General features: G+C 37.1%; 1 protein-coding gene across 6 annotated transcripts in view; it reads right to left on the bottom strand.

Annotated features, from left to right (window-relative positions):
- Positions 1-23639, bottom strand: part of COL24A1 (collagen type XXIV alpha 1 chain) — a 400744-nt gene that overhangs the window by 15905 nt on the left and 361200 nt on the right. For all 6 annotated transcript variants that reach the window (XM_070367752.1, XM_005888435.2, XM_070367754.1 and 3 more), the window contains 4 exons: positions 22303-22356; positions 17290-17325; positions 4033-4068; positions 3904-3930 (listed from right to left, as the gene is read on the bottom strand). In XM_070367752.1, the coding sequence (XP_070223853.1) occupies positions 3904-3930; positions 4033-4068; positions 17290-17325; positions 22303-22356 (153 nt within the window). The remainder of the gene's footprint in view (positions 1-3903; positions 3931-4032; positions 4069-17289; positions 17326-22302; positions 22357-23639) is intronic.

Below are 23639 nucleotides of genomic sequence, written 5' to 3'. Positions count from 1 at the left end.
GAATTCCACAAGCACTTTTGAGTCAACCACCGTACTTCAATGCAACAGAACTGATCTATATGCTCTTCCATTTCATCACACAGAATATTTTAAAAATGTGTGCTAAAGATCAGAGACTTAGGAGACAGGAAAAATGGTGGAATAATGACCTCCCAGAATTCTCTCTTCTATAAAAGCAATGAGAAAACTGGAAAAAAGAATGTCAGAATGAAGTATTTCAGAATTACAGAAATTAACAAAATGCTTGCTGTAAATCTGGGGAGCATTCACTTCAGAAAAATAGCTGAATTTTAGGAAGGGCAGTGAGCTCTGTAAAGCTTTAATTTGCCCTATTCCCATGCCTCTCTTTCCAGCTCTGTGGTAGCTTTAAAAACCAACAGCCTGCAATTGCAGTGAAAACAAGAAGCCTGGAAACCACAGGAGGGAGCAGAATGGGGCTGAGAGTTGCTTCAAAGCCTCCTTTCCAGTGAAATGTTGTTATTTGACCTGTCTGGTGGGTTCCCTTAAAGATACCACTTGCAAGGCTGTCTTTATTTTACCTGACTCAGAGCTCACTCAGTGCAGAAAGTCTCTCCTGAGGAACATTTAAAAAAATTTAGATGGAATAGTTTAACTTTGTGGCTGCTAGAAACATTAGAAAACAGTTGGGGCAAACAGGCAAAAATCAGGGAGTAAGATGTCCTTAGAAATTCTGAAATGCTCTGGTGTGACATATTCCTGGAAATGCATAGGGCTGGGCACATGATCAGAAAAACACAAGAAGGTCTTAAGCTGTCTCCTCTGGCTCATCTTCAGGCTCTGTGAAAATATGCAGTTAAGACTTGGGTACAGTTGTCAGTTGCCTGGCTGAGAACTGAAGGGATGCTCCAACATGCTCACAGAGACCCTTGGCCCAAACTGGGAAACATTAGTTCTGGCATTTAAGGAAACCTCTCTTCAACCCTTAGTTGACCACTAAACTAACTGAGTAGAGACTTTAGTGTTCCCATATGTCAAAGAACACAGACTTTATTAGGAAAAGTCACTAAATAACAAAAACAACAAATAACAACACTAAACACTAAGGTTGGGGTGAATAATTTGACTTTCAGAGATGCCACTCTATATTATTTAAAATGTTCAGTTTTCAAAAAAAATTGACAAGCCATGCTAAGTAACAAAGTGTGACTCCTATACATGGGAAAAAATCAAGCAATCAATGGAAATTGTCCCTGTGGAAGCGCACATGTTGAATGTAGTAGACAAAACTTTGATTAGCTATTTTAAATATATTCAAAGAACTAAGGGAAATCATGTATACAGAACTAAAGCATGAAAAAATGTCTTATCAAATAAAAAATGTAAAGAGAAATTATAGAAAAGAACCAAGTATAAATTTTGCAGTTGAAAATTAAAATTCAGTACCTGAAATCAAAATTTACTTGAGAGGCTCAACTGTAGATTTCAGTACACAACAAAGAATCAGTGAGCTTGAAAACAGTTTATTGAGATTATCCAGTCAGAGGAGTAAAAAGAAGAATTAACTCAGAAAATGAATAGACTCATAGACCTACAGACACCATAAAACATACCAATGTATGCATGATAGGAGTCTCAGAAAAAAGGGGGCAGAAAGAATATTTCCAGAAATAATCGCTGAAAATGTCCCAAATTTGATGAAAAATATTAATCTCTGCATCAAAGAAGCTCAATGAATTCCCTTAGATATCTCATAATCAAACTGTTGAAAGTTAAAAATAGGGAATCTTAAATGCAGTGAGAAGAGACTCATCATATCCAAGGGATGGGATTTTTCATCAAAAACCATAAAGGTGAGAAAGCAGTAGGATGACATTTTTGGAGTGCTGAAAGAAAAGACTGTTAACCAAGAATTCTATATCCAGTAAAACTATCCTTCATGAAGAAGGAAAAATTAAGACATGCCCATATAAACAAAAGCTGAGGTAACTTACCACTAGCAAACCCTTCCTAGAAAAACAATAAAGGGAGTTCTTTGGACAGAAATAAAGGATACAAGACAGAAGTTTGAATCCACATGAAGAAATAAATATCACTGGTAAAGATAACTGTACTAGTAACTATGAAAGAGAGTATATATCCCAAACAATTTTGAAGAAGGACAACAAAGTTGGAGGTTTCATACTTCAATTTCAAAACTTACTACAAATTTAACAATAATCAAAGCAGTGTGGTACTGGCATACACATAGACACATAGACCAATGAAATAGAGTGCAGGAATAAACACTTACACATATGGTTAAATAGTTTTTGAGAAAGGTGTCAAGGCCATTCCCTATAAAGAACAGTCTGTCAACAAATCGTACTGGGAAAATTTGATATCCACATGAAACCCAATGAGGTTAGACTCTTACTTATAAACAAAAATTAACTCAAAATGGGTCAGATAATTAAAGGTAAGAGCTAAAACTCTAAAACTCTTAGAAAAAAGTATATGGGAAATGCTTCATGATATTGGATTTGGCACTGATTTCTTGGAGATAAAATCAAAGCTAAGGTAACAACACAGTATATAGCACACGTATTTTTTCATTCAATACTCTTACTAATTCCTCAAAGTTACATATTTTTATCCACATTTTTCTCAGAGCAAAAATCTCTCATGAGTCCTAATTCATTTTGGCTGTATAGGAACACATATATTTTCCAAGTGAGAGAGGGAAATGGTGACCCCAAATCTAGCACTTCAATGTAAACATTTTCACAAAACACATTTAATTTACCAATGATGTATGATCTTTCTACAACTTGTTCTTTATTAGGAAGGTGCCTATGATATATCAAAGTCATTATAAAGTGAGAAGGCAACTGATCAGGGTTTTTCTAACCCATGCATTGTGATGATTGAGGAATCAAGGAAGAATAGAGAAGTGGAGAGTAAAGATTTTTTAAAAAAGACATTTGCACTGATGTTCATGCCAGGGAAGGTTTCAATCCCCATCAGACAGAAAGGGGGAATAATTAAAAAAAAACCTTAGAGAAATAGATCTCTTGTTTCCAAGGAGACAATCTTCCTGTGGCACTTTGCTTAAAAGTTTTTCCTTGTCCTGATGAAAAGCTGAAGGGAATGAAGAGTTCCTGACCCACCAGGAGTGGATTGCAGTGATCAACCAGCCTGAAATTTCAAAGATCCAAAGCAGAGAAGCATGTAAGCAAGACTTGGAAGGCATGGGACTGGCCATTTGTCTGAATTGTGTAGCCATTAGTGAATCTTGGTTAGGCAGGAAATCAGACCAAAGACTGCTGCATTTGACCAGAATTCTGTAGAAATGGGGCATGGGTGAGGTTAAAGATAGGAGACCTCTTGTAAGAAGTGGGAAAACAAAGATACAACACGTAACAGAAATCAATCTGAAACACTGAGGCCAGGAGATGATAGCTGATAATGAAGCAACAAAAGTATTGCCTCAAAGATAGGAGTAGTGAGTTTGGGGTTATAATAAATCACGAGCAAATACTGATACACGAGAAGTCCAAGGGCTTCCACAGCCACCAACCGCTGAGAAGGATTCATGTAAAGCTTAAAAACATGGAGAACTCTGGTTGGCAAAAAAGCACGTTTGAAGAAGGAGACCTAGGATTCTGAAACAGGAAAAAATGGAGGGAGTTCTTATTTTGTGAGTAGTAATTATATCAGACATTCTGCTGAGCACTTTACTTATTTAAAACTCAAATCCATCCAAAAAAGTAGGAGAGACCATCCTATTTTATAGACAAAAAGCCTGAAGCCCATATTTAAAGTTCTATTAGAGTTGTGAAGACCCTGTATCAGATTAACAAAAAGAACAGAGGTAAGCAAAAGGGATACTTTTAACAGAGAGTTAATAGAAGAAGTTTAAAAAAATTATACTAAGGTAAAATGAACAAAATCAAGAAGACTTACTCTTGGGCCTGGTGCTCCAGGTGGACCCTATAATACAAAAAAAAAAAAAAAAAGTACTTAGTAGATATCTCAAACCAAGCAGGCACATAAGCACCAATGGTAAACAGATATAAATGTAAATAAACTCACTGGAGGCCCTGGTTGACCTCTTGGTCCTTGTGGACCCTAGGAGAAATGGAGACAAAGCACAGTATGTATACATTATAATTTTGATTTGGTATAAACAAAACTACTAAGATTCAGCTGCTATCATTGCCTTTTTGTACGAGGCAAGTGATAAGATTCAAAGTTATTTTCGTATTTTGAGGCTGTCTTGGGATTTCTTTGGAAGCAATGATGCTAAAGCTGAAACTCCAGTACTTTGGCCACCTCATGCGAAGAGTTGACTCATTGGAAAAGACTCTGATGATGGGAGGGATTGGGGGCAGGAGGAGAAGGGGAACGACAGAGGATGAGATGGCTGGATGGCATCACCGACTCGATGGACATGAGTTTGGGTGAACTCCGTGAGTTGGTGATGGACAGGGAGGCCTGGCATGCTGTGATTCATGGGGTCGCAAAGAGTCAGACACGACTGAGCAACTGAACTGAACTGAACTGATGTTCTTGAATTCAGCTATCACCCACATTCATGAACAAGCTGTATATATAATCTCATGTTTTGTTGATATTACTAGAAACCAAATTTATTAATTTTAAACTGAAAAATGTAAAATTTAAAAATGTTAATTATAAGTATGTTTTCCCTGTTATTCCTATCTACCATTCACCTAATTGTAAAAGAAAGGAAACTTCAAGTCGTTTAGTCATGTCTGACTCTTTGCAACCCCATGGACTGTAGCCCACCAGGCTCATCTGTCAATGGAATTCTCCAGACAAGAATCCTGGAGTGTGTAGTCATTCCCTTCTCCAGGGGATCTTCCCAACCCAGGAATTGAACCTGGGTCTCCTGCATTGTAGGCAGATTCTTTACTGTCTGAGTCACGAGGGAAGTCCAGTATCCTTATACATCTTTTCCTTCAACATCTAACTATAATTTGGTTACCCACTACTCTTGATTTGACCTCCAAATCTTTCCCAAATACTACTACTCCATCCTTATAGTAAATGTCTTAGTTTAGTGTTGATCACACTATGGACTATGTTTGTGTCCCCTCCTACATTCATATACTGAAGCCCTAGTCTCCAATGTGATGATATTTAAAGATAGGAGTCTTTTGGAGCTAGTTAAATCATGTGGAGCCTCTATGAATTGCAGTGCCCTTATAAAGAGAGAAAATGGAGAGATGATCTTTCTCTACATGTGAGGTTGTAGTAAGAAGGCAACTATCTGCAAACCAGGTGGAGAACCCTCACTAGACATTGAATCTGTTAGCACCTTGATCTTGGATTCCCAGTCTCCAGAACAATAAAAAATAATGTTTGTTGTTTAAGCCATCTAGCACTCTTGCCTGGAAAATCCCATGGATGGAGGAGCCTGGTAGGCTGTAGTCCATGGGGTCACTAAGAGTCGGACATGACTGAATGACTTCACTTTCACTTTTCACTTTCATGCACTGGAGAAGGAAATGGTAACGCACTCCAGTATTCTTGCCTGGAGAATCCCAGGGACGGGGGAGCCTGGTGGGCTGCTGTCTATGGGGTTGCACAGAGTCGGACACAACTGAAGTGATTCAGCAGCAGCAGCCCATGGCAATTAGTTATAGAAGCCCTAGCTAAGATCATGTGACTAGTTTGACTTCTTGACTTTTGCCTTTCTACTATGCTAACTACATTCTACTTATAAAATAGAAATCTAAATATATCATCATTTAATTAAAATCATCCCATGTTTTTTTGCTGCTTAGTGAATGAGTATAAATTTCTTATCAGTTAAATACAAAAGTATATGTTCTTAGTCAGTGTGCACCCCTGCCTTTTCAAGAACTTATTTTTTCTGGAGCTTATTTCCACTTACTCTTCTCAACACATCCTACACTCCATCTATAACCAACTACTTGTGGATCTCTGAATCATCCAAGTTCTATCACACATGCATTCTTTTGCATGTACTATTTCAGGAATGCTCCTCCTTCCCTTTTCTATTTAATCCCCATTCCTCTTCCAATACTTGTTTAAAACTCTCTACCCACCTTGACACCTTCCTCCTCTTCAACTAACCACTTATGCATTCCTGTGGATCTTTAAAAGTGTCTTCAGTTCAGTTCAGTTGCTGAGTCATATCCAACTCTTTGCAACCCCGTGAACCGCAGCACACTATGCCTCCCTGTCTATCACCAACTCCTGGAGTTTACCCAAACTCATGTCCATTGAGTCGGTAATGCCATCCAACCATCTTATCCTCTGTTGTCCCCTTCTCCTCCTTCCCTCAATCTTTCCCAACATCAGGGTCTTTTCAAATGAGTCAGCTCTTTGCATTAGGTGGCCAAAAAGATTGGATTTTCAGCTTCAACATCAGTTCTTCCAACGGACACCCAGGACTGATTTCCTTTAGGATAGACTAGTTGGATTTCCTTGCAGTTCAAGGGATTCTCAAGAGTCTTCTCCAACACCACAGTTCAAAAGCATCAATTCTGTGCTCAGTTTTCTTCACAGTCCAACTCTCACATCCGTACATGACTACTGGAAAAACCATAGCCTTGACTAGATGAACCTTTGTTGACAAAGTAATGTCTCTGCTTTTTAATATGCTGTCTAGGTTGGTCAGAACTTTCCTTCCAAGGAGTAAGCGTCTTTTAATTTCATGGCGGCAATCACCATCTGCAGTGATTTTAAAAGTGTCTTAGCCACCCTTTAATTTTCTAGAACAGGAACAGTGCCTGATACACAGTAGGTGTTCAAAGATTGTTAACAAATGAATGATGTTAAAATTAACTAGTATTAGTTTAGAAATTAAAAATAGCTAAACATTTAACTATTCTATTTTCTAAACTAATATAGTTCGGTATATAGTAAAATATGAAAAGTTATGCTGACATTTTTAAAAATGAACAATAGTAATCACTGTTAAGAATGCTCAAAATTTAACTTACTCAATGGTCAACTGAATGTTAAAACTACATTGATTCAAATTCAGATTATGGTTAAAAGGTGACAAAGCAAAATTTATCCTCAGCTGAGTTTTGGATAATCTTGATGCTATGCTTGGTTAAGTATGTTTTATGCCAAAGCTGTTGATTCTAAATATACTGTGACAAGAAGAACAAATAACACATAGTAACTTATAAAGGATAGAGTACTCCAACACCACGTCTATTGGACATTCCTTAGTTTGCATGGTTTATGATTATAATGTAAAGCAGAAAATGCATAAAACTTTTGCCCCAGAAGCTGCATGATAAGTTAGAGAAATTTCATGTTGGACATAGCCTTTTAAATATACAAAGGCTCAGAGTGAAACTGGCTGTGTAAGTTTCTCCATTTTGGATCAACATTGTAGAAATAAACTTTTTACCCTCCTTAGCATATTTTTGGGAAAATTGCACTGAAGGTTTAGTACAAAATATCTATCTTATCTTTGAAAAAGCTTTTTGTCATAGAAAGAAGAAACTATTTTTACTGAGCTTGTTATCCAGAACGAGTCAGATCACCACAAATATGACAAAATGAAATAAATTCAAACTAAACAAGACAGGGCAGGACAACCCCAGTGAAATAAGTGCATAGAATAAGGCCAAGTAAAACAAATTATTATTCCAACAATAAAATATTTATTAGTTTTTTTCATTCTTTTACCAAACCCACTACTAAGGAAAAGTGACTCACTTTTTCTAGATATTATATAAACAAGCATGTAAAGAAGGTTATCATACAGTTTATAATAAAACTACAATTGTCTATGTTAATTTCCTATGGACAGAGGAGCCTAGTGGGCTACTGTCTGTGGAGTTGCAAAAGAGTTGGACAGGACTTAGCGACTAAACAACAACAACTATTAGACAGCAATGTAATTAAGATGGAATGAGTGAATTATAATACACAGCAGAAAAACTGCATATCAGGAATCCATTCATATGGAATCTGTATGTGGGTGGCCAGGCTACTATTGATGTAGGTGGGAAGTGTGTACATACCATTTTCCTTACGCAAGCTGCCCCTGACCCTTATTTTCTGAGAGGTACTATGATTAATAGAAAAGCATGGGATTTGGGAGAACTGAGCTCTGGTCTTATCTCCGTACCTAATTAACTGTATGCTCTTAAGGGAGTGGTTGTACATTTGGATCTAGAATATCTCAAGTACCATAACAGGTTTGGTAAAGATAATTTCCAAGATTCACTTTAGAATTGTGATTTTTCAAGCCTTTTATCAATTTTATTCTTAATGTTTTGTATCTGGAGAAAGAAGGTCACATATGTATACAAATTGGGAACTTTAATTTTGACATCTGTATGAATGTAAGGAGAGTGTGTACTTGAATTAAAAGAGTTTGATAATTTTTCATTTGATTAAATTATACATTCAAAAAAAATTATACATTCCATGAATTTTAATAAGAATCATATACATATATGCTTCAAATATCAGGCAGGTTTGGCTTTGGAGTACAAAATGAAGCAGGACAAAGGCTAACAGAGTTTTGCCAAGAGAACACACTGGTCATGGCAAACATCTTCTTCCAACAACACAAGAGAAGATTATACACATGGACATCAAAAGATGGTCAATACAGAAATCAGACTGTATTATGTTCTTTGCAGCTGAAGATGGAGAATTCTATATAGTCAACCAAAACAAGACCAGGAGCTGACTGTGGCTCAGACCATGAACTCCTTATTGCCAAATTCAGACTTAAATTGAAAAAAGTAGGGAAAACCACTAGAACATTCAGGTATGACCTAAATCAAATCCCTTATGACTATACAGTGGAAGTAACAGATTCAAGGGATTAGATCTGATACAGAGTGCCTGAAGAACTATGGATGGAGGTTCGTAACACTGTACAGTAGGCAGTGATCGCAGTCATCCCCAAGAAGAAGTAATGCAAAAGGGAAAATGGTTATCTGAGGAGGTCTTACAAATAGCTGAGAAGAGAAGCAAAAGGCAAAGAAAAAAATGAAAGATATAGTGATCAGAATGCAGAGTTGCAAAGAACAGGAGAGATAAGAAAACTTTCCTAAGTGATCAATGCAAAGAAATAGAGGAAAACAATAGGACAGGAAAGACTAGGGATCTCTTCAAGAAAATTAGAGATACCAAGGGAACATTTCATGCAAAGACGGGCACAATAAAGGACAGAAATGGTATGGACTTAGCATAAGCAGAAGATATTAAGAAGAGGTGGCAAGAATACACAGAGAATATACAAAAGAGATCCTAATGACCCAGATAACTACGATGGTGTGGTCACTCACCTAGAGCTAGACATCCTGAAGTGTGAAGTCAAGTGGGCCTTAGGAAGCATCATTGCAGAAAAAAGCTAGTGGAGGTGATGGAATTCCAGCTGAGCTACTTCAAATCCTAAAATATGATGCTGTGAAAGTGCTGTATTCAATATGCCAGCAAATATGGAAAACTCAGCAGTGGCCACCGGACTGGAAAAAGTCAGTTTTCATACCAATCCCAAAGAAAGACAACACCAAAGAAGGCTCAAACTACCGCACAGTTGCACTCATCTCCCACTCTAGCAAAGTAATCCTCAAAATCCTCCAAGTTAGGCATCAACAGTATGTGAACCCTGAACTGAGAACTTGCAGATGTTCAAGCTGGATTTAGGAAAGGCAGAGGAACCAGAGATCAAATTGCCAATATCTGCTGGATCACAGAAAAAGCAAGACAATTCCAGAAAAACATCTCACTTCTGCTTCATTGACTATGCTAAAGTCTTTGACTGTGTGGATCACAACAAACTGGAAGAGATGAGAATACCAGACCACTTTATCTGCCTCCTGAGAAGCCTGTATGCAGGTCAAAAAGCAACAGTTAAAAACAGACATGGAACAATGGACTGGTTCAAAATTTGGAAAGGAATATGTCAACGCTGTATATTGTCACCCTGCTTATTTAACTTATATGCAGAGTACATCATGCGAAATGCTGGGCTGGATGAAGCACAAGCTGGAATCAAGAGTGCCGGGAGAGACAGCAAGAACATCAGATATGCAGGTAACTCCACTCTTACAGCAGAAAGTGATGAGAAATTAAAGAGCCTCTTGATGAAGGTGAAAGAGGAGAGTGAAAAAGCTGGCTTAAAACTCAACATTCAAAAAACGAAGATCATGGCATCTGGTCCCATTACTTCATGGCAAATAGATGGGGAAACAATGGAAATAGTGACAGACTTTATTTTTTGGGGCTCCAAAATCACTACAGATGTTGACTGCAGCCATAAAATTAAAAGATGCTTGCTCCTTGGAAGAAAAGGTATGAAAAACCTAGACAACATATTAAAAATCAGACATTACTTTGCCAACAAAGGTCTGTACAGTCAAAGCTATGATTTTTCCAGTTGTCACGTATGGATGTGAGATTGGACCATAAAGAAGGCTGAGTGCTGAAGAACTGATGCTTTTGAACTGTGGTGTTGGAGAAGATTCTTGAGAGTCCCATGGACTGCAAGGAGATCAAACCAGCCAGTCCTGAAGGAAATCAATGCTGAATATTCATTGGAAGGACTGAACTGAAGCTTCAATACTTTGGCCACTTAATGTGAAGAGCCGACTTATTAGAAAAGACCCTGAGGCTGGAAAAGATTAAAGGCAGGAGGAGAACAGGGCAACAGATGAAGAGATAGTTGGATGGCATCACTGACTCAACGGACATAAGTTTGAGCAAGCCCTGGGATCTGGTGATGGATGGGAAAGCATGGCATACTGCAGTCCACGGGGTCACAAAGAGTTGGATACCACTGTGCAACTGAAGGTCAACAATGCTCAAATTCTTAATTTTTTAATATTTAGGACATATTTCCCCCTAACTTATTTTTTTCCTTATAATGCTTAAAACATCCTCTTGTCTTTCAAACTGGGGGTAAGATAATTCTGCTAATCAAGAATTGTGAAACATTTAGATGTAATATTTGAAAAAGTGTTAATGAAACTCTCCAACATTTTGCTAATTTTCATTAAACAATACAATATGAAAATGAAGCAGCTAATCTAAAAATTCATGCTGGATGCTTTTCATTTTTTTCTACTTCTGTGGCTTTAAGTCAAATGTTTCAGATTGTGATATTTCATCAAAATTGTTTTCGGATGACTGACACTAGTATATTATTTCTAGTATGAGTTAAACTTTTAAAATAATTTATCCCAATATTTTCAGCAATCCTCTTTGCATTACTTACTTATCAAATATTACTCAATCATGTTCTAAATGTGCTTGAGGCTCTCATGAAAACCAAGAGATTTTTGTAAGCTTTCAAGATTAATTTGCTATTAACATGATAGTTCTGAAGTAGAGGGAGAGGAGGGAATTGTAGTGCTACCCACTAGGGGAGTTTTCTCAGGATGTCATCAAACTCTGACTCAGTTTAGCATGTATTTATGAATCCAGGGACTTATTTTTAAAACAGTCCACAGGGAAACAGACATGGGACAAATATAGAATAGAAAAGTAAGTCTTTCATGTAAAGTGAAGTCGCTCAGTTGTGTCCGACTCTTTACGACCCCATGGACTGTAGCCTACCAGGCTCCTCCATCCATGGGATTCTCCAGGAAGAATACTGGAGTGGGCTGCCATTTCCTTCTCCAGGGGATCTTCCCGACCCAGGGATTGAACCTGGGTCTCCCACATTGCAAGCAGACGCTTTAACCTCTGAGCCACCAGGGAAGCCCCTAAATACAGTATTTCTGTATTCATGTAAAGGAATACAGAAATACTGATTTGGGATCATTACTATAGTTATAAATGTTAAACTGTAGAAGATATAAAGCTTCCTAACCAGGAAATCCAAAATTCACACTAACAGGCATACTTTTCATATGTTGTGTAATGAGCTCCCCACCTCTCTTTTAAGGCACTGAATCATGGTTTGGTCTTGGTACAAGACTTGGTAAGAACAGCATAGCTTTATAAATTCTTATACAAGCTTAACTAAAAATAAGATTTATAAAACCAATAGACTGTTGTGATTCTGATCTTTGTACAAAACGTGTCATATTTGTCCCAATAAAATAGGTCTTGGTTAATGAAATTCATTCCCCAAATGCTCCATGTACTAGTATTATTTCAGGCTGACCCCCTTGATGGTATTACATTCTGAAACACAGTAGCTCATTAGGAATCTTTAGAAAGTCAATTATTTAAACCATTCCCTTTAAGAAAACAAACCTATAGCATATACTGAAAAAGTCCTAAGGAGAGTATAAGAAATGTAACTAAGCCTTTCCATAGGATGAAAGCAGAAAAGGGTTTAATTAAAGGTTTTATATATTAAGTTAATTGCAGATGGTCTCTAGGAATTAAAAGATTACTTCTATAAAGCTCCTTAAACCATAATGGAATCAAAGGAAAAGGGGTGATGAAAAGATACTTAATACCAGTTTATTCAACAATGAAAACAGAATAAACTAATTCTAATGTGCCAATTAACCCTATTTTTCAGCAGCTGATTTTACTACCTACACTGTGTCACTGTGTCCCCCACTTTGGGACTGAGTTTATACTGTTTCTGAAGAGAACTATGGTAACCACAGGCTTGCCAGGTGGTGCTAGTGGTAAAGAATCTGCCTGCCAATGCAGGAGATGTGGTTCAGTTCCTGGGTTGGGAAGATCCCCTGGAGGAGGAAATGGCAACCCACTCCAGTATTCTTGCCTGGAGAATCCCACGGACAGAGGAGCCTGCCGGGCTACGGTCCATGGGATCGAAAAGAGTTGGACATGACTGAAGCGACTTAGCACAGACACACGCATGGTAACCCACAGAGCAAAAGATATAAGAAGTATGTTAATTCAGGAAATGTTACTTTAACCAGCTAGACCTGGAAGTACTTATTAACTTTTTAATTTTAGGGAATAGCATTTATTTATTTATCAGTTCATTTCTCAAATGCTATCTACTATGTGGTAGGTTTTATTCTGGACACTGATAACCAGTGTATCAAAGTTCTCTGCTCTCAAGAAGTTTATATTCTAGCAGAGAAGATAGAAAATGAATACTTTCAAATAGCACTAACTGCTATCAATAAAACAAAACAGGAAAATTGGGAAAGAGAATGACCAGGAGTAACAAGACCACACAGCCATGGAAGGCTTCCCTAAGATGATATTTGAGCACAGACCTGAATAGTGAGATAAGAACCAGTCATTTAAAGAGCAGGTCAAAGAATTCTCTAGATAAAAAGCAAGCATGTTCCAAAGAACAGAGATTAGGTCAGTGGAGTTGGTAAGGAGAAAGTGGTGCATCTTGAGCTGGGAGAGGCAAGTAGGGTCTAGTCCATGCAGGGCACTGTAAGCCACAGTAAGGAATTTAGATTTATTCTAGTACAAGGAAGAGTAACAAGGAGGTTTTAAAGAGGGGACTGATATAGTCTGATTTATGCTTTAATGATATCACTCTAACTGCTATGTAGAGAATGTATTATAGTGAAGAAAAGTGGAGGGAGTGGACTCCCAGGAGTCCAGGGGAGACACTATGGAGATGTGGACAAGGGTGCCAGTGATGAAAATAAACTCAAAATGGATCAAAGATCTAAACGTAAGACCAGAAACTATACAACTCCTAGAGGAGAACATAGTCAGAACCCTCTCTGACATAAATCACAGCAGGATCCTCTATGACCCACCTCCCAGAATATTGGAAATAAAAGCAAAAATAAACAAATGGGACCTAATTAAAACTAAAAGCTTATGCACAACAAAGGAAACTATAAGCAAGGTGAAAAGACAGCCTTCAGAATGGGAGAAAATAATAGCAAATGAAGCAACTGACAAAGAATTAATCTAAAAAATATACAAGCAACTCCTGCAGCTCAATTCCAGAAAAATAAACGACCCAGTCAAAAAATGGGCCAAAGAATTAAATAGACATTTCTCCAAAGAAGACATACAGATGGCTAACACACACATGAAAAGATGCTCAACATCACTCATTATCAGAGAAATGCAAATCAAAATCACAATGAGGTACCATTTCACGCCAGTCAGAATGGCTGAGATCCAAAAGTCTACAAGCAATAAATGCTGGAGAGGATGTGGAGAAAAGGGAACCCTCTTACACTGTTGGTGGGAATGCAAACTAGTACAGCCACTATGGACAACAGTGTGGAGATTCCTTAAAAAACTGGAATTAGAACTGCCTTATGACCCAGCAATCCCACTGCTGGGCATACACACCAAGGAAACCAGAACTGAAAGAGACATGTGTACCCCAGTGTTCATCGCAGCACTGTTTACAATAGCCAGGACATGGAAGCAACCTAGATGTCCATCAGCAGATGAATGGATAAGAAAGCTGTGGTACATATATACAATGGAGTATTACTCAGCCATTAAAAAGAATACATTTGAATCAGTTTTAATGAGGTGGATGAAACTGGAGCCTATTATACAGAGTGAAGTAAGCCAGAAAGAAAAACACCAATAAGTATACTAACGTATACATATGGAATTTAGAAAGATTGTAATGATAACTCTGTATGCGAGACTCTGTGGGAGAGGGAGAGGGTAGGATGATTTCGGAGAATGGCGTTGAAACATGTACAATATCATATATGAAATGAAACAAACAAAAAAAAAGGGGTGCCAATGATGAAGAATGAAGTGAAAGGATTCTGAATAGAACTCTGATCTGACTGGAACTAACATGTGCTGTATGAGGGGCTTATTAATTTTCTTTTTGTTAGAATTGTAGACTGAGAGCTGGGAGTTTAAAGGTACGTATTCTAATTCCCTACCCAGTACAGGAATACCAGTGCAGGAAACTCAGAGAGTCATTAGACTGCTTGTGACATACTCACTATTTCACAAAACTATCTTGTTTTAAAGCAGCTCAATATTATACTGAGCTGAAATTCACTCCAGCATTCCATTCATTTAGTCAATCTATATCTATCTTGTGATAATTACGTGCTGGGTATTATGACACACTAGGAATTAGATGGTATCAAATACACTTCATGCCCTCAGGGAACTCACTGTCTCTGAGAGAGATAAACACAGACATTGAAAATTCAATAAATAAATAATTTAAATTTTATCCTCTAGGGTTACTCATTATACATATTCTTTCTTCCTTTCAAATATTTAAAATTCAAATATTGTATCTCCCCTCATCATTCTAGGGAGGGGAAATGTAATAAGCAGAAAATGAAATAGATATTCCTGGTGGCTCAGATGGTAAAGCGTCTGCCTGCAATACAGGAGACCCAGGTTCTATCCCTGGGTTGGGAAGATCTCCTGGAGAAGGAAATGGCAACCCACTCCAGTATTCCTGCCTGGAGAATCCCAGGGACGGAGGAGCCTGGTAGGCTACAGTCCGTGGGATCGCAAAGAGTCGGACACGACTGAGCAACTTCACTTCACTTCACTTCATGTTAGATTTTAAGGCAACAGGTTAAGGAAAGATAAGGAATCTTAGGCAGGTACAGGCATTGCTGTTTTACATAGGGTTGGTCTGGAAGAGTCTCTCTGATAAGAGAACATTTAAGTAAGGACTGACGAACAGTTGCCAGGCATTGCACTAGGTCCTGGGGACTAGCTTTATGTCCATGGATGGCAACTGGGTGAGGCTAAAATCAGCAAATCTACCTTCAGCAAATTAAATTGCAACCTGAAAATGAGTAGGAACTACAGGGATAAAGAATTGGGCAAGACAAAGCAGGTGCAAAACTCAGGAAGTGAAGAGAGAGCACAAAGAACAAGGAGAGGGAATGACTGGGCTCCTAGTTACATCACTGATCTGAGAAAATCCTTCTCTGAATGTGCTTTAATTTTGTCCATGTTCCCCTTTGGGAATGACTGGTATCATTATCTGCTTTATTCTAGATGCCATATCTCTGTTAGTGCAATCAGCGATTTCAGGCATAGTCCACTGAATTTGGACTATATATATAGGGTAATCCATCAGAGCCACTGAATTTTTTTGCACACGAAATGCCTATGACAATGACTGTCATAGGTACTCGAGGCATCCTACTCTTGACAGAGCTTATGCTCTAACCACAGTGATAGGAGAGAAGAGATCAGGGAGGCAGTTGGAGACAGGTATGGAAAATGGTCTCTCTGTCAAGCCTGCTTGCTTTTTCTTGCTCCTTTCCACTGCTCCTGGGGTATATAGCTTCACTGTGTACGAACACCCTTGCTTCCTGCTACAGTAAGTCTGCTGAGAAAATATAAGGGACAAATTAAATACATCTATTTTAATGCCCTTTGAGAATTCTTCAGCTATCTAAAAATCACATAAATTCCATTTTCCAGCAAACTAATATAACTACCGTTTATTAGTCTGAGCCCCAAGCATACCCCTATCTCAGCTGTCACTACATAATCTCATTACCTTATAAGCAAGGCTTTACTGCTATCTTCCAGTTTATTCCTATGTGCCTTCTGTACTTGGTTTCAATACCCCTTACTTCACTCCATGCCTGTACTCTGTTTATGCTGCTGCTTTAATAAGTTCTGCTGTAAAAGTGGCCCCTTTACAAAGTATCTTCTTTAACTTGGAAGAACTGACATCCTAGAAAAGTAGGAAACAGTGCCAGTATAAGTTACTTAGTGTGAAAATGCTGTGTACCTTTTGCTCTCACCATTGTTTCCAGGTGGCTGAAATATATTGGGTTGAACAAAAAGTTCGTTTGGGTTTTCCTGTCAGTTATGGAATTTCAGTACAATACCACTAATAAGCTGCTTCTGCTTTGCAGCCCTCTAGGGTTCTGACTGAATCTAGTGGCATATATCTAAAATCACTCAACAGTCCTCCTGTTCTGGCACCAACGTAGAAAGCTTACACCTCCTCTCCTGATGTGTGACAAGGCATATATTCCATTTCACACAGTGATTTGGAAAGAATGTGACTGGCAGGTTCTTAAACATTGAAAGTGAAAGTGAAGTTGCTCAGTCGTGTCCGACTCTTTGTGACCCCATGGACTGTGGCCTATCAGGCTCCTCTGTCCATGGGATTTTCCAGGCAAGAGTGCTGGAGTGGATTGCCATTTCCTTCTCCAGGGGATCTTCCCGGCCCAGGAGTCGAACCTGGGTCTCCTGCATTGTAGGCAGACGCTTTACCGTCTGAGGCACCAGGTGGGGGTATCTTAAACATTAGGGCTTACCAAGTGTCACTGCAATACACGATATAGGTTAGCTCTACTTCCTGAAAATTATAATTTTATTTTCACTCCACAAGTATCAGAATCATAATAATGAAAAAGTCAAAAGAAGTCCTTGGTTTCATGGAGCTTAAAACTTGGTGACAAGTGATACTATAACCACAAATTTAGATAAACTTACAGTTTCGCCTCTAAAGCCTTTTTCACCTCTGGGTCCCTGAAAGACAAAAGAAAATGTAGGTTTATTTTTTATCAAATGTACTTGAGGCTGTATACAGAAACATGATAATTAATAGGCTTTTTCTCCCCCCTATCTAGCAAGACTTGTTTAGCTAAATCTACACAAATTCTAGTTTTCTTTTCTTATGTTAAGCGAAGCAAAACAAAAACAAATACACTGTATTGATTTCATCATATCTGTTTTGCTATTCCTAGTTTTACCTTAAAGTGAGATAATGTCATGCTACTTATTCATTCAATTAAGTCAAAGCAGCTGATCTGATAATCAAATGCAAAATAATTTAGAAAGGAAATTAACAGATTAAATTCTTCTAATATCTGTTTCCCTCAGCCTTTTAAAACCTTGCTTCCAGAGTGGTTTCCTTCTTCGCTTTTATCCTCTTTTTTTAAAATCCTCCTTCTGAGCTACATCCTACAAGTTTTGAAATGTTGTATATACTTTCATTCAGTTCAAAATATTTTCTAACTTTCTTTGAGACACTCGGATCCATGAATTGTTTATAAGTGTGAGGCTTAATTTTCAAGTGTTTGGCGCTTTTCCTGTTATCTTTCTAGTTTACTAATTCTTAGTTTAATTCCATTATGGCCAGAGAACATACCTTATATGGCTTCTATTCTTTTAAGTGTAATAAAATTTGTTTTATGATCTAAAATATGGTTTATTTCAGTAAATGTTCTATGTGCACATGAGTGCTGTTGCTGGAACTACTGTTATTTCTGTTATTATTTTCATGTTCATCCTTGTGGAAATTGTGTATTTTTTTAATTAAAAAATGAAATAATACTATTCATCTTTTCTGTAACATGAATATGCACCCTCAAAATATTAATGCTTTTCTGTATCAACCCACAATTCCCACATAACTATAATGTTTGCTGCTGCTACTGCTAAGTCGCTTCAGTCGTGTCCGACTCTGTGCGACCCCATAGACGGCAGCCCACCAGGCTCCGCCGTCCCTGGGATTCTCCAGGCAAGAACACTGGAGTGGGTTGCCATTTCCTTCTCCAATGCATGAAAGTGAAAAGTGAAAGTGAAGTCGCTCAGTCGTGTCCGACCCTCAGCGACCCCATGGACTGCAGCCCTCCAGGCTCCTCCATCCATGGGATTTTCCAGGCAGGAGTACTGGAGTGGAGTGCCATTGCCTTCTCTGGAACTATAATGTTTACCAGTATTTAAAAACATATAATAATATTTTAATAAATTGCCTATTATATATTTCTTTTTCTAATTTTTGTCATGATAGACAACACTGTGATGAATATCCTGGTACTCTTAAAATTTTTTTTTTTTAATGAAAATTATCCTCCAGAAAGTTTGTTTGAAATTGCCTTATACTTGCAATATACAGGAGTATATGTACTTTTTTTTTCCTGACACATGTTCTAATGTACTATCACTTTTTGTTAATCCTGCAGGCTAAAAATACCATCTCATTATCTAATCAAAATTTATATTACTGATTTTGTGTTTCCTATCTTGTATTTAATTCATTTTAAACTAGGTATTAAATTTTAAAAGGGGCTTCCCTGGTGGCTCAGTGGTAAAGAATCTGCTTGCCAAGCAGGTGAACCAGGTTCAGTCCTTGGGTCAAGAAGATCCTCTGGAGAAGGAAATGGCAACAAAACCACTCCAGTATTCTTGCCTGGAGAATTCCATGGACAGAGGAGTCTGGTGGGCTACAGTTCACAGGGTCACAAAGAGTTGGACATGACTTAGCGACTAAACAAGAGCAACTTTAAAAAGCTGATTTTTAAGGTAGCTTTACAGATGTTCTTTTTACACTCTCTCCCACCTCTAATCCAGCATTGACATGGTATATATCTATGTATTTTTTCTAATCAAATATTGACAAATATGTTTATATGTGGATGGGGTGATTGGTCATATTTTATAATGCTGATATCATATACTCTTTTATGCATGATACATTTCATGTTAAATAATACATCATGAAACAACAGTCAGCCAAACTAGATATAAATTCTTTCTAATAGTTTTATAATATTCCACAAAGTGGCTAGATGACAGTTTACTCAACCATTCTTCTACAGATGAGCATTCATGTTATTTCATACTTTTCCCCCAATACAAATGGTGCTGTGAAAAAAAAAATCTTTGTTCAATTTCCTTAGTGTATTGAGTACTTTTATTTCTATGGGACAAATTCCTCAAAGTGGAACTTCTTGGTCATAGCATATATGTACATTTATTTTAACAAATATCTTTTAATAAAGGCTGTAATTCACATTTCTAACAAAAATATTACTCTCCCTGCAACCTTTTCTGAGAGGTAGATGCAATATCTCATTATTACTTCAATTTATGTTTCTCTGACTAAAAGTTAGGAGAGTACCTTTTCGGATAGTTACTGACCTTTTGATTTGTTCATGTCTCTGTTTTCTTTTTCATACCAATTTACAAAGCTCATATATTAACCCATTATACGTTGTTTGCTTTGCAATTATTTTTTCCCAATTGTAGTAGTTTTATTTATGGAATCTTTTCCCATACAAAATTCAAGTATGTTTTCTGTTCTTTTATAGTTTTCAGATGAAGTGGCAGAGGTTGAGAAAGTTAGATAGCATCACTGACTCAGTGGATATGAGTTTGATCAAACTCCAGGAGATAGTGAAGGACAGGGAAGCCTTTTGTGCTGCAGTTCATGGGGTCACAAGAGTGGGACACAACTTAGTCACTGAACAACAAATAAAGGTCTCCCCAAACCTTAAGCTATACTTTAGCTTCCTACTTTTTCTAAGATTTTTAATTGTTTCTTTTCTTTCTTTCCTTTTTTTAAAAAGTTCATCAGAGATTTTTTAAAAATTGGGTGAAATAGGGTTCCAATTTCTTACAGCAGTAGGAAGACTGAAAGGAATTTTGTCCTCCTTCCCCACCCCTCCAGTACTTTGCCTGGAAAATCCCAGGGATGGAGGAGCCTGGTAGGCTGCAGTCCATGGGGTCGCTAAGAGTTGGACATGACTGAGCGACTTCACTTCACTTCACTTTCCCTATCACTGGGGTAGGAATGGGTGTGTGGCTGATCAAAAGACATGAAAAAAAATGGGAGACTTCTAGAAAAGTTTTATTTTTCCCAAGACAGGGATATAGGTCACTTTTTCACTTTGGATAATTATATCTAGATGTGATAACTGAGATATTGTAGTCATTTGCCCTAAACCTAATTATGAAGATAACATTTAGGATGGTCTCGGATAACAAGATTAAGTCACCAAATACTGAAGCCCTTCCTAACTCTGAGATTCCCATGGTAAGATGTAAGTTTCCTTATTGTTAAAGGCAGTTTGATTCAGGGTTCCTATTACTTGCAGCCCAAATCATACTGATATACCATTTTCCTTATAATTAAATTCCCATGTAGTCTGAGATCTAATTCTGGGCTCTAAACTGCTACAATGATCTATTGTTTGTACTACCACATAGTTTCATTTACAAAGACTTTGAAATAATGTTTTCTTATTTGGAAGAGCAAGCCCTCCATCCCCCACCACTATTTTTTTCCACAATGCATTTTGACCATTCTCAAATGCTTATTCTTTCGTAATGAACTCTCCTTATAAGTTTCTTTTGAGAATAGAAAAAAATAGAAGATGGAAAAAATTTGATGTGCATGCTGAACATTGTAAGGGCCTTTAAGAACTATCTATAAACAAAACACAGTAAGATATTTTAATTGAGCCACTTCTTTATCATATTTTCCTTGACCAATTAATACTTCACATTTTTGATGGAAGAGAACAATCATTCCATAATCAGAACAGTATGTGTTCCTTAGCTTGCAGAAGAACCACCCACTGAAATATGAGAATTCTCCCACTTACAACCTCCCACTTAGACTATATAGCTCTGAGTGGTAAATGCTGCGAATCTAGAGTTACATATTTCATTTTTTTAAAAATCAAAAAGCCAATAACTTTGGTGATGAGTTCTTCTCTAAATTTATCAATGAGAATACTAACAATATTTGAAGGATACTGTTTTATATTTTTAAACTCTGGTCTCTATATATATCACACTTTCAAATGATTCAAAATATTGATTCCTTGCAGAGAATGAATATTTCCTTTCCAAGTCTCAATTTTCCTCTTGTATATTTACACTATTTAGTATTATAAACCCCTCCCATGACTATCTCACCATTCACTGTCTTATTTTCCTATTTTATTTCATAGCAAGATTCCCTAAGGCACTGGCATATATTAACTGTCTCAATTTCCTCTCCAGACGTTGCTTGAATGGAGTAGAAAGAGCACTGCTCTTGAAGTAGGAAATATTATCTATGTTATTCACTACCTGTGTCATCTTAAATAACTAAGTGAACTTTCATAAACTTCATCTGTTTACTCCTGTCTTGAATGCAAATAACCATACATGCTCCAAAGTCTGCTTAAGAATTTGAGAAAAGTTATTATTACATATTTTTATTTACTTCCTTCCTCAGTGCAAGCTGTACTCCATCTTCTACTGCAATTTATCTTCTTAAAGATCACTGTTAGCTACTCCTTTCTGGAAACTGACCTTAGTCTTGTGCTTTTCTGGGTTTTCTGTTATTTCCACCAACTATTTCTTTCTAAGACTGAGTACTTTTAAAGACTCAAATCTTGGCTGTCTGTCTATCTTTTCTTATGCTCTCTCTTTCAGAAAATAGATTCTTTTGCTTTCCTGATTATGATGCTCAACCCCTCCTCCCCTACCCAGTTCTATTTTCCTTTCTCAATTTGTTTTAAGTACCTATCACACTCTATGTATCTTCTTCATTACATTTGATCTCTAAATTCTCACGAATAACTTTCTAGATGAAAATGTACATTTTTGCCCTTGCTTCTCAAATACCCAGAGTGATTCCTTGTGGATTACTCTAGAATAGGATTAAATTAAAGAAAAAAAAAAAAGAAAATGGAAAAAAAAAAAAGATCTGTATTGCAACGAACTTACAGTTCTACCTGTTGGACCTATTATACCTTCTCTGCCAAAGGGGCCAGTGTTTCCCTGTTGAGGTTAAAAAAAAAAAAAAAAAGAAAAGAAAACAAGTCAGTTTCATTGTCCGTATTTCAGAAAAGTTCTAGAAAATGTCTTGCACGATAGCAAAATAGTCCATGTCGACATAATTCCAGTTTTTATTACAAAATCTTATGGTGTTAGCAGAAATCACAGTAATTTTGATCTGACTAAATTCTGTATATAATTATAATTTTCCATGAGGAGAATTAACCTATAATTTCTAACAAACTGGTAAATCAGTATTACAATTTTTATTTGGTTATAGTTTCAATGATGCCATTTTATATGTATGTCATTGCATAACAAATGCAATTACTTTAAAAAAGGAGTACAGAGGGTCATGTATATAATTTTAAATAAATTTATTTACAGATGTTGAAGGAGCAATTGTTTGAGTGGCATGCAGCCTGGAATTGACAGAAATTATGGGAAAGGACCATAGGGCATCCTTATGCCCAACTAAACTTCTGATTGCTTGGTCAGAAATAAGACTGCCTAATTCACAGGGCCATTGTAAGAATTAAACGTGAAAAACAAGTTATTCAGTCAATCAGATGTGGATTCAAATAATGACTCCTTTACATACTAGCTATATATGGCTTTCAGTGAATTACCTTGTGGAGATTTAGTTTCCTTATTAGAAAAGTAGAGATAATAGCTTCTCTCATGGGATTTTTATAAGGAATAAATGATATAAGGACATAAACGAACATCAGTATTTTGTACATAATAGTTTTTTGCTAAATATTAATCTAGCAAAGCTTTTCACTTGTCTCTATAATGACTTAATAAAGGAATATTTACAATTATAATTTATTTGTGAGCTAGTTACCAAAACTTTATTATTTTAAAGCTGACAAAATTTCTGGAGCTGCAAAGCAGTATAGGCTTAGATCCTGGCTTATAGAGACACAGTGCTTAGGACAGAGGCTAGGCAAGCAGCCAGCTTCTCTTTGACAATATCAATAAAATATTTAATTACCTGAGAACTTATTTGCACCTGGAGAAATGTTGAGAGGGGTCTGTAAATAAACATTTCCCATGACAACACTGCTCTTTGTATTATGGAAAACAATTTATTGGAACAATTAGGGAAGGGGTGTAGGGTTTCTAAAAATTGACTTTTCATTTAATATTTGCATAAGACAGTGGTTTTCAGTTGTTAAATTCTTCAAGATTCAGTCCTCCTATGTCTGAACTGCTCACCTTCCTCTCTCTCAACTCTGTCCATCCCTGCTTTAGGAGCTGCTATTAGTCATAGAGGGGCTTCC

The sequence above is a fragment of the Bos mutus genome, chromosome 3 (genome assembly GCF_027580195.1).
Source record: "Bos mutus isolate GX-2022 chromosome 3, NWIPB_WYAK_1.1, whole genome shotgun sequence".
Taxonomy (NCBI): domain Eukaryota; kingdom Metazoa; phylum Chordata; class Mammalia; order Artiodactyla; family Bovidae; genus Bos; species Bos mutus.
The sequence above is the reverse complement of the archived record's forward strand: the minus strand, read 5'-3'. Positions and strand labels throughout refer to the sequence as shown.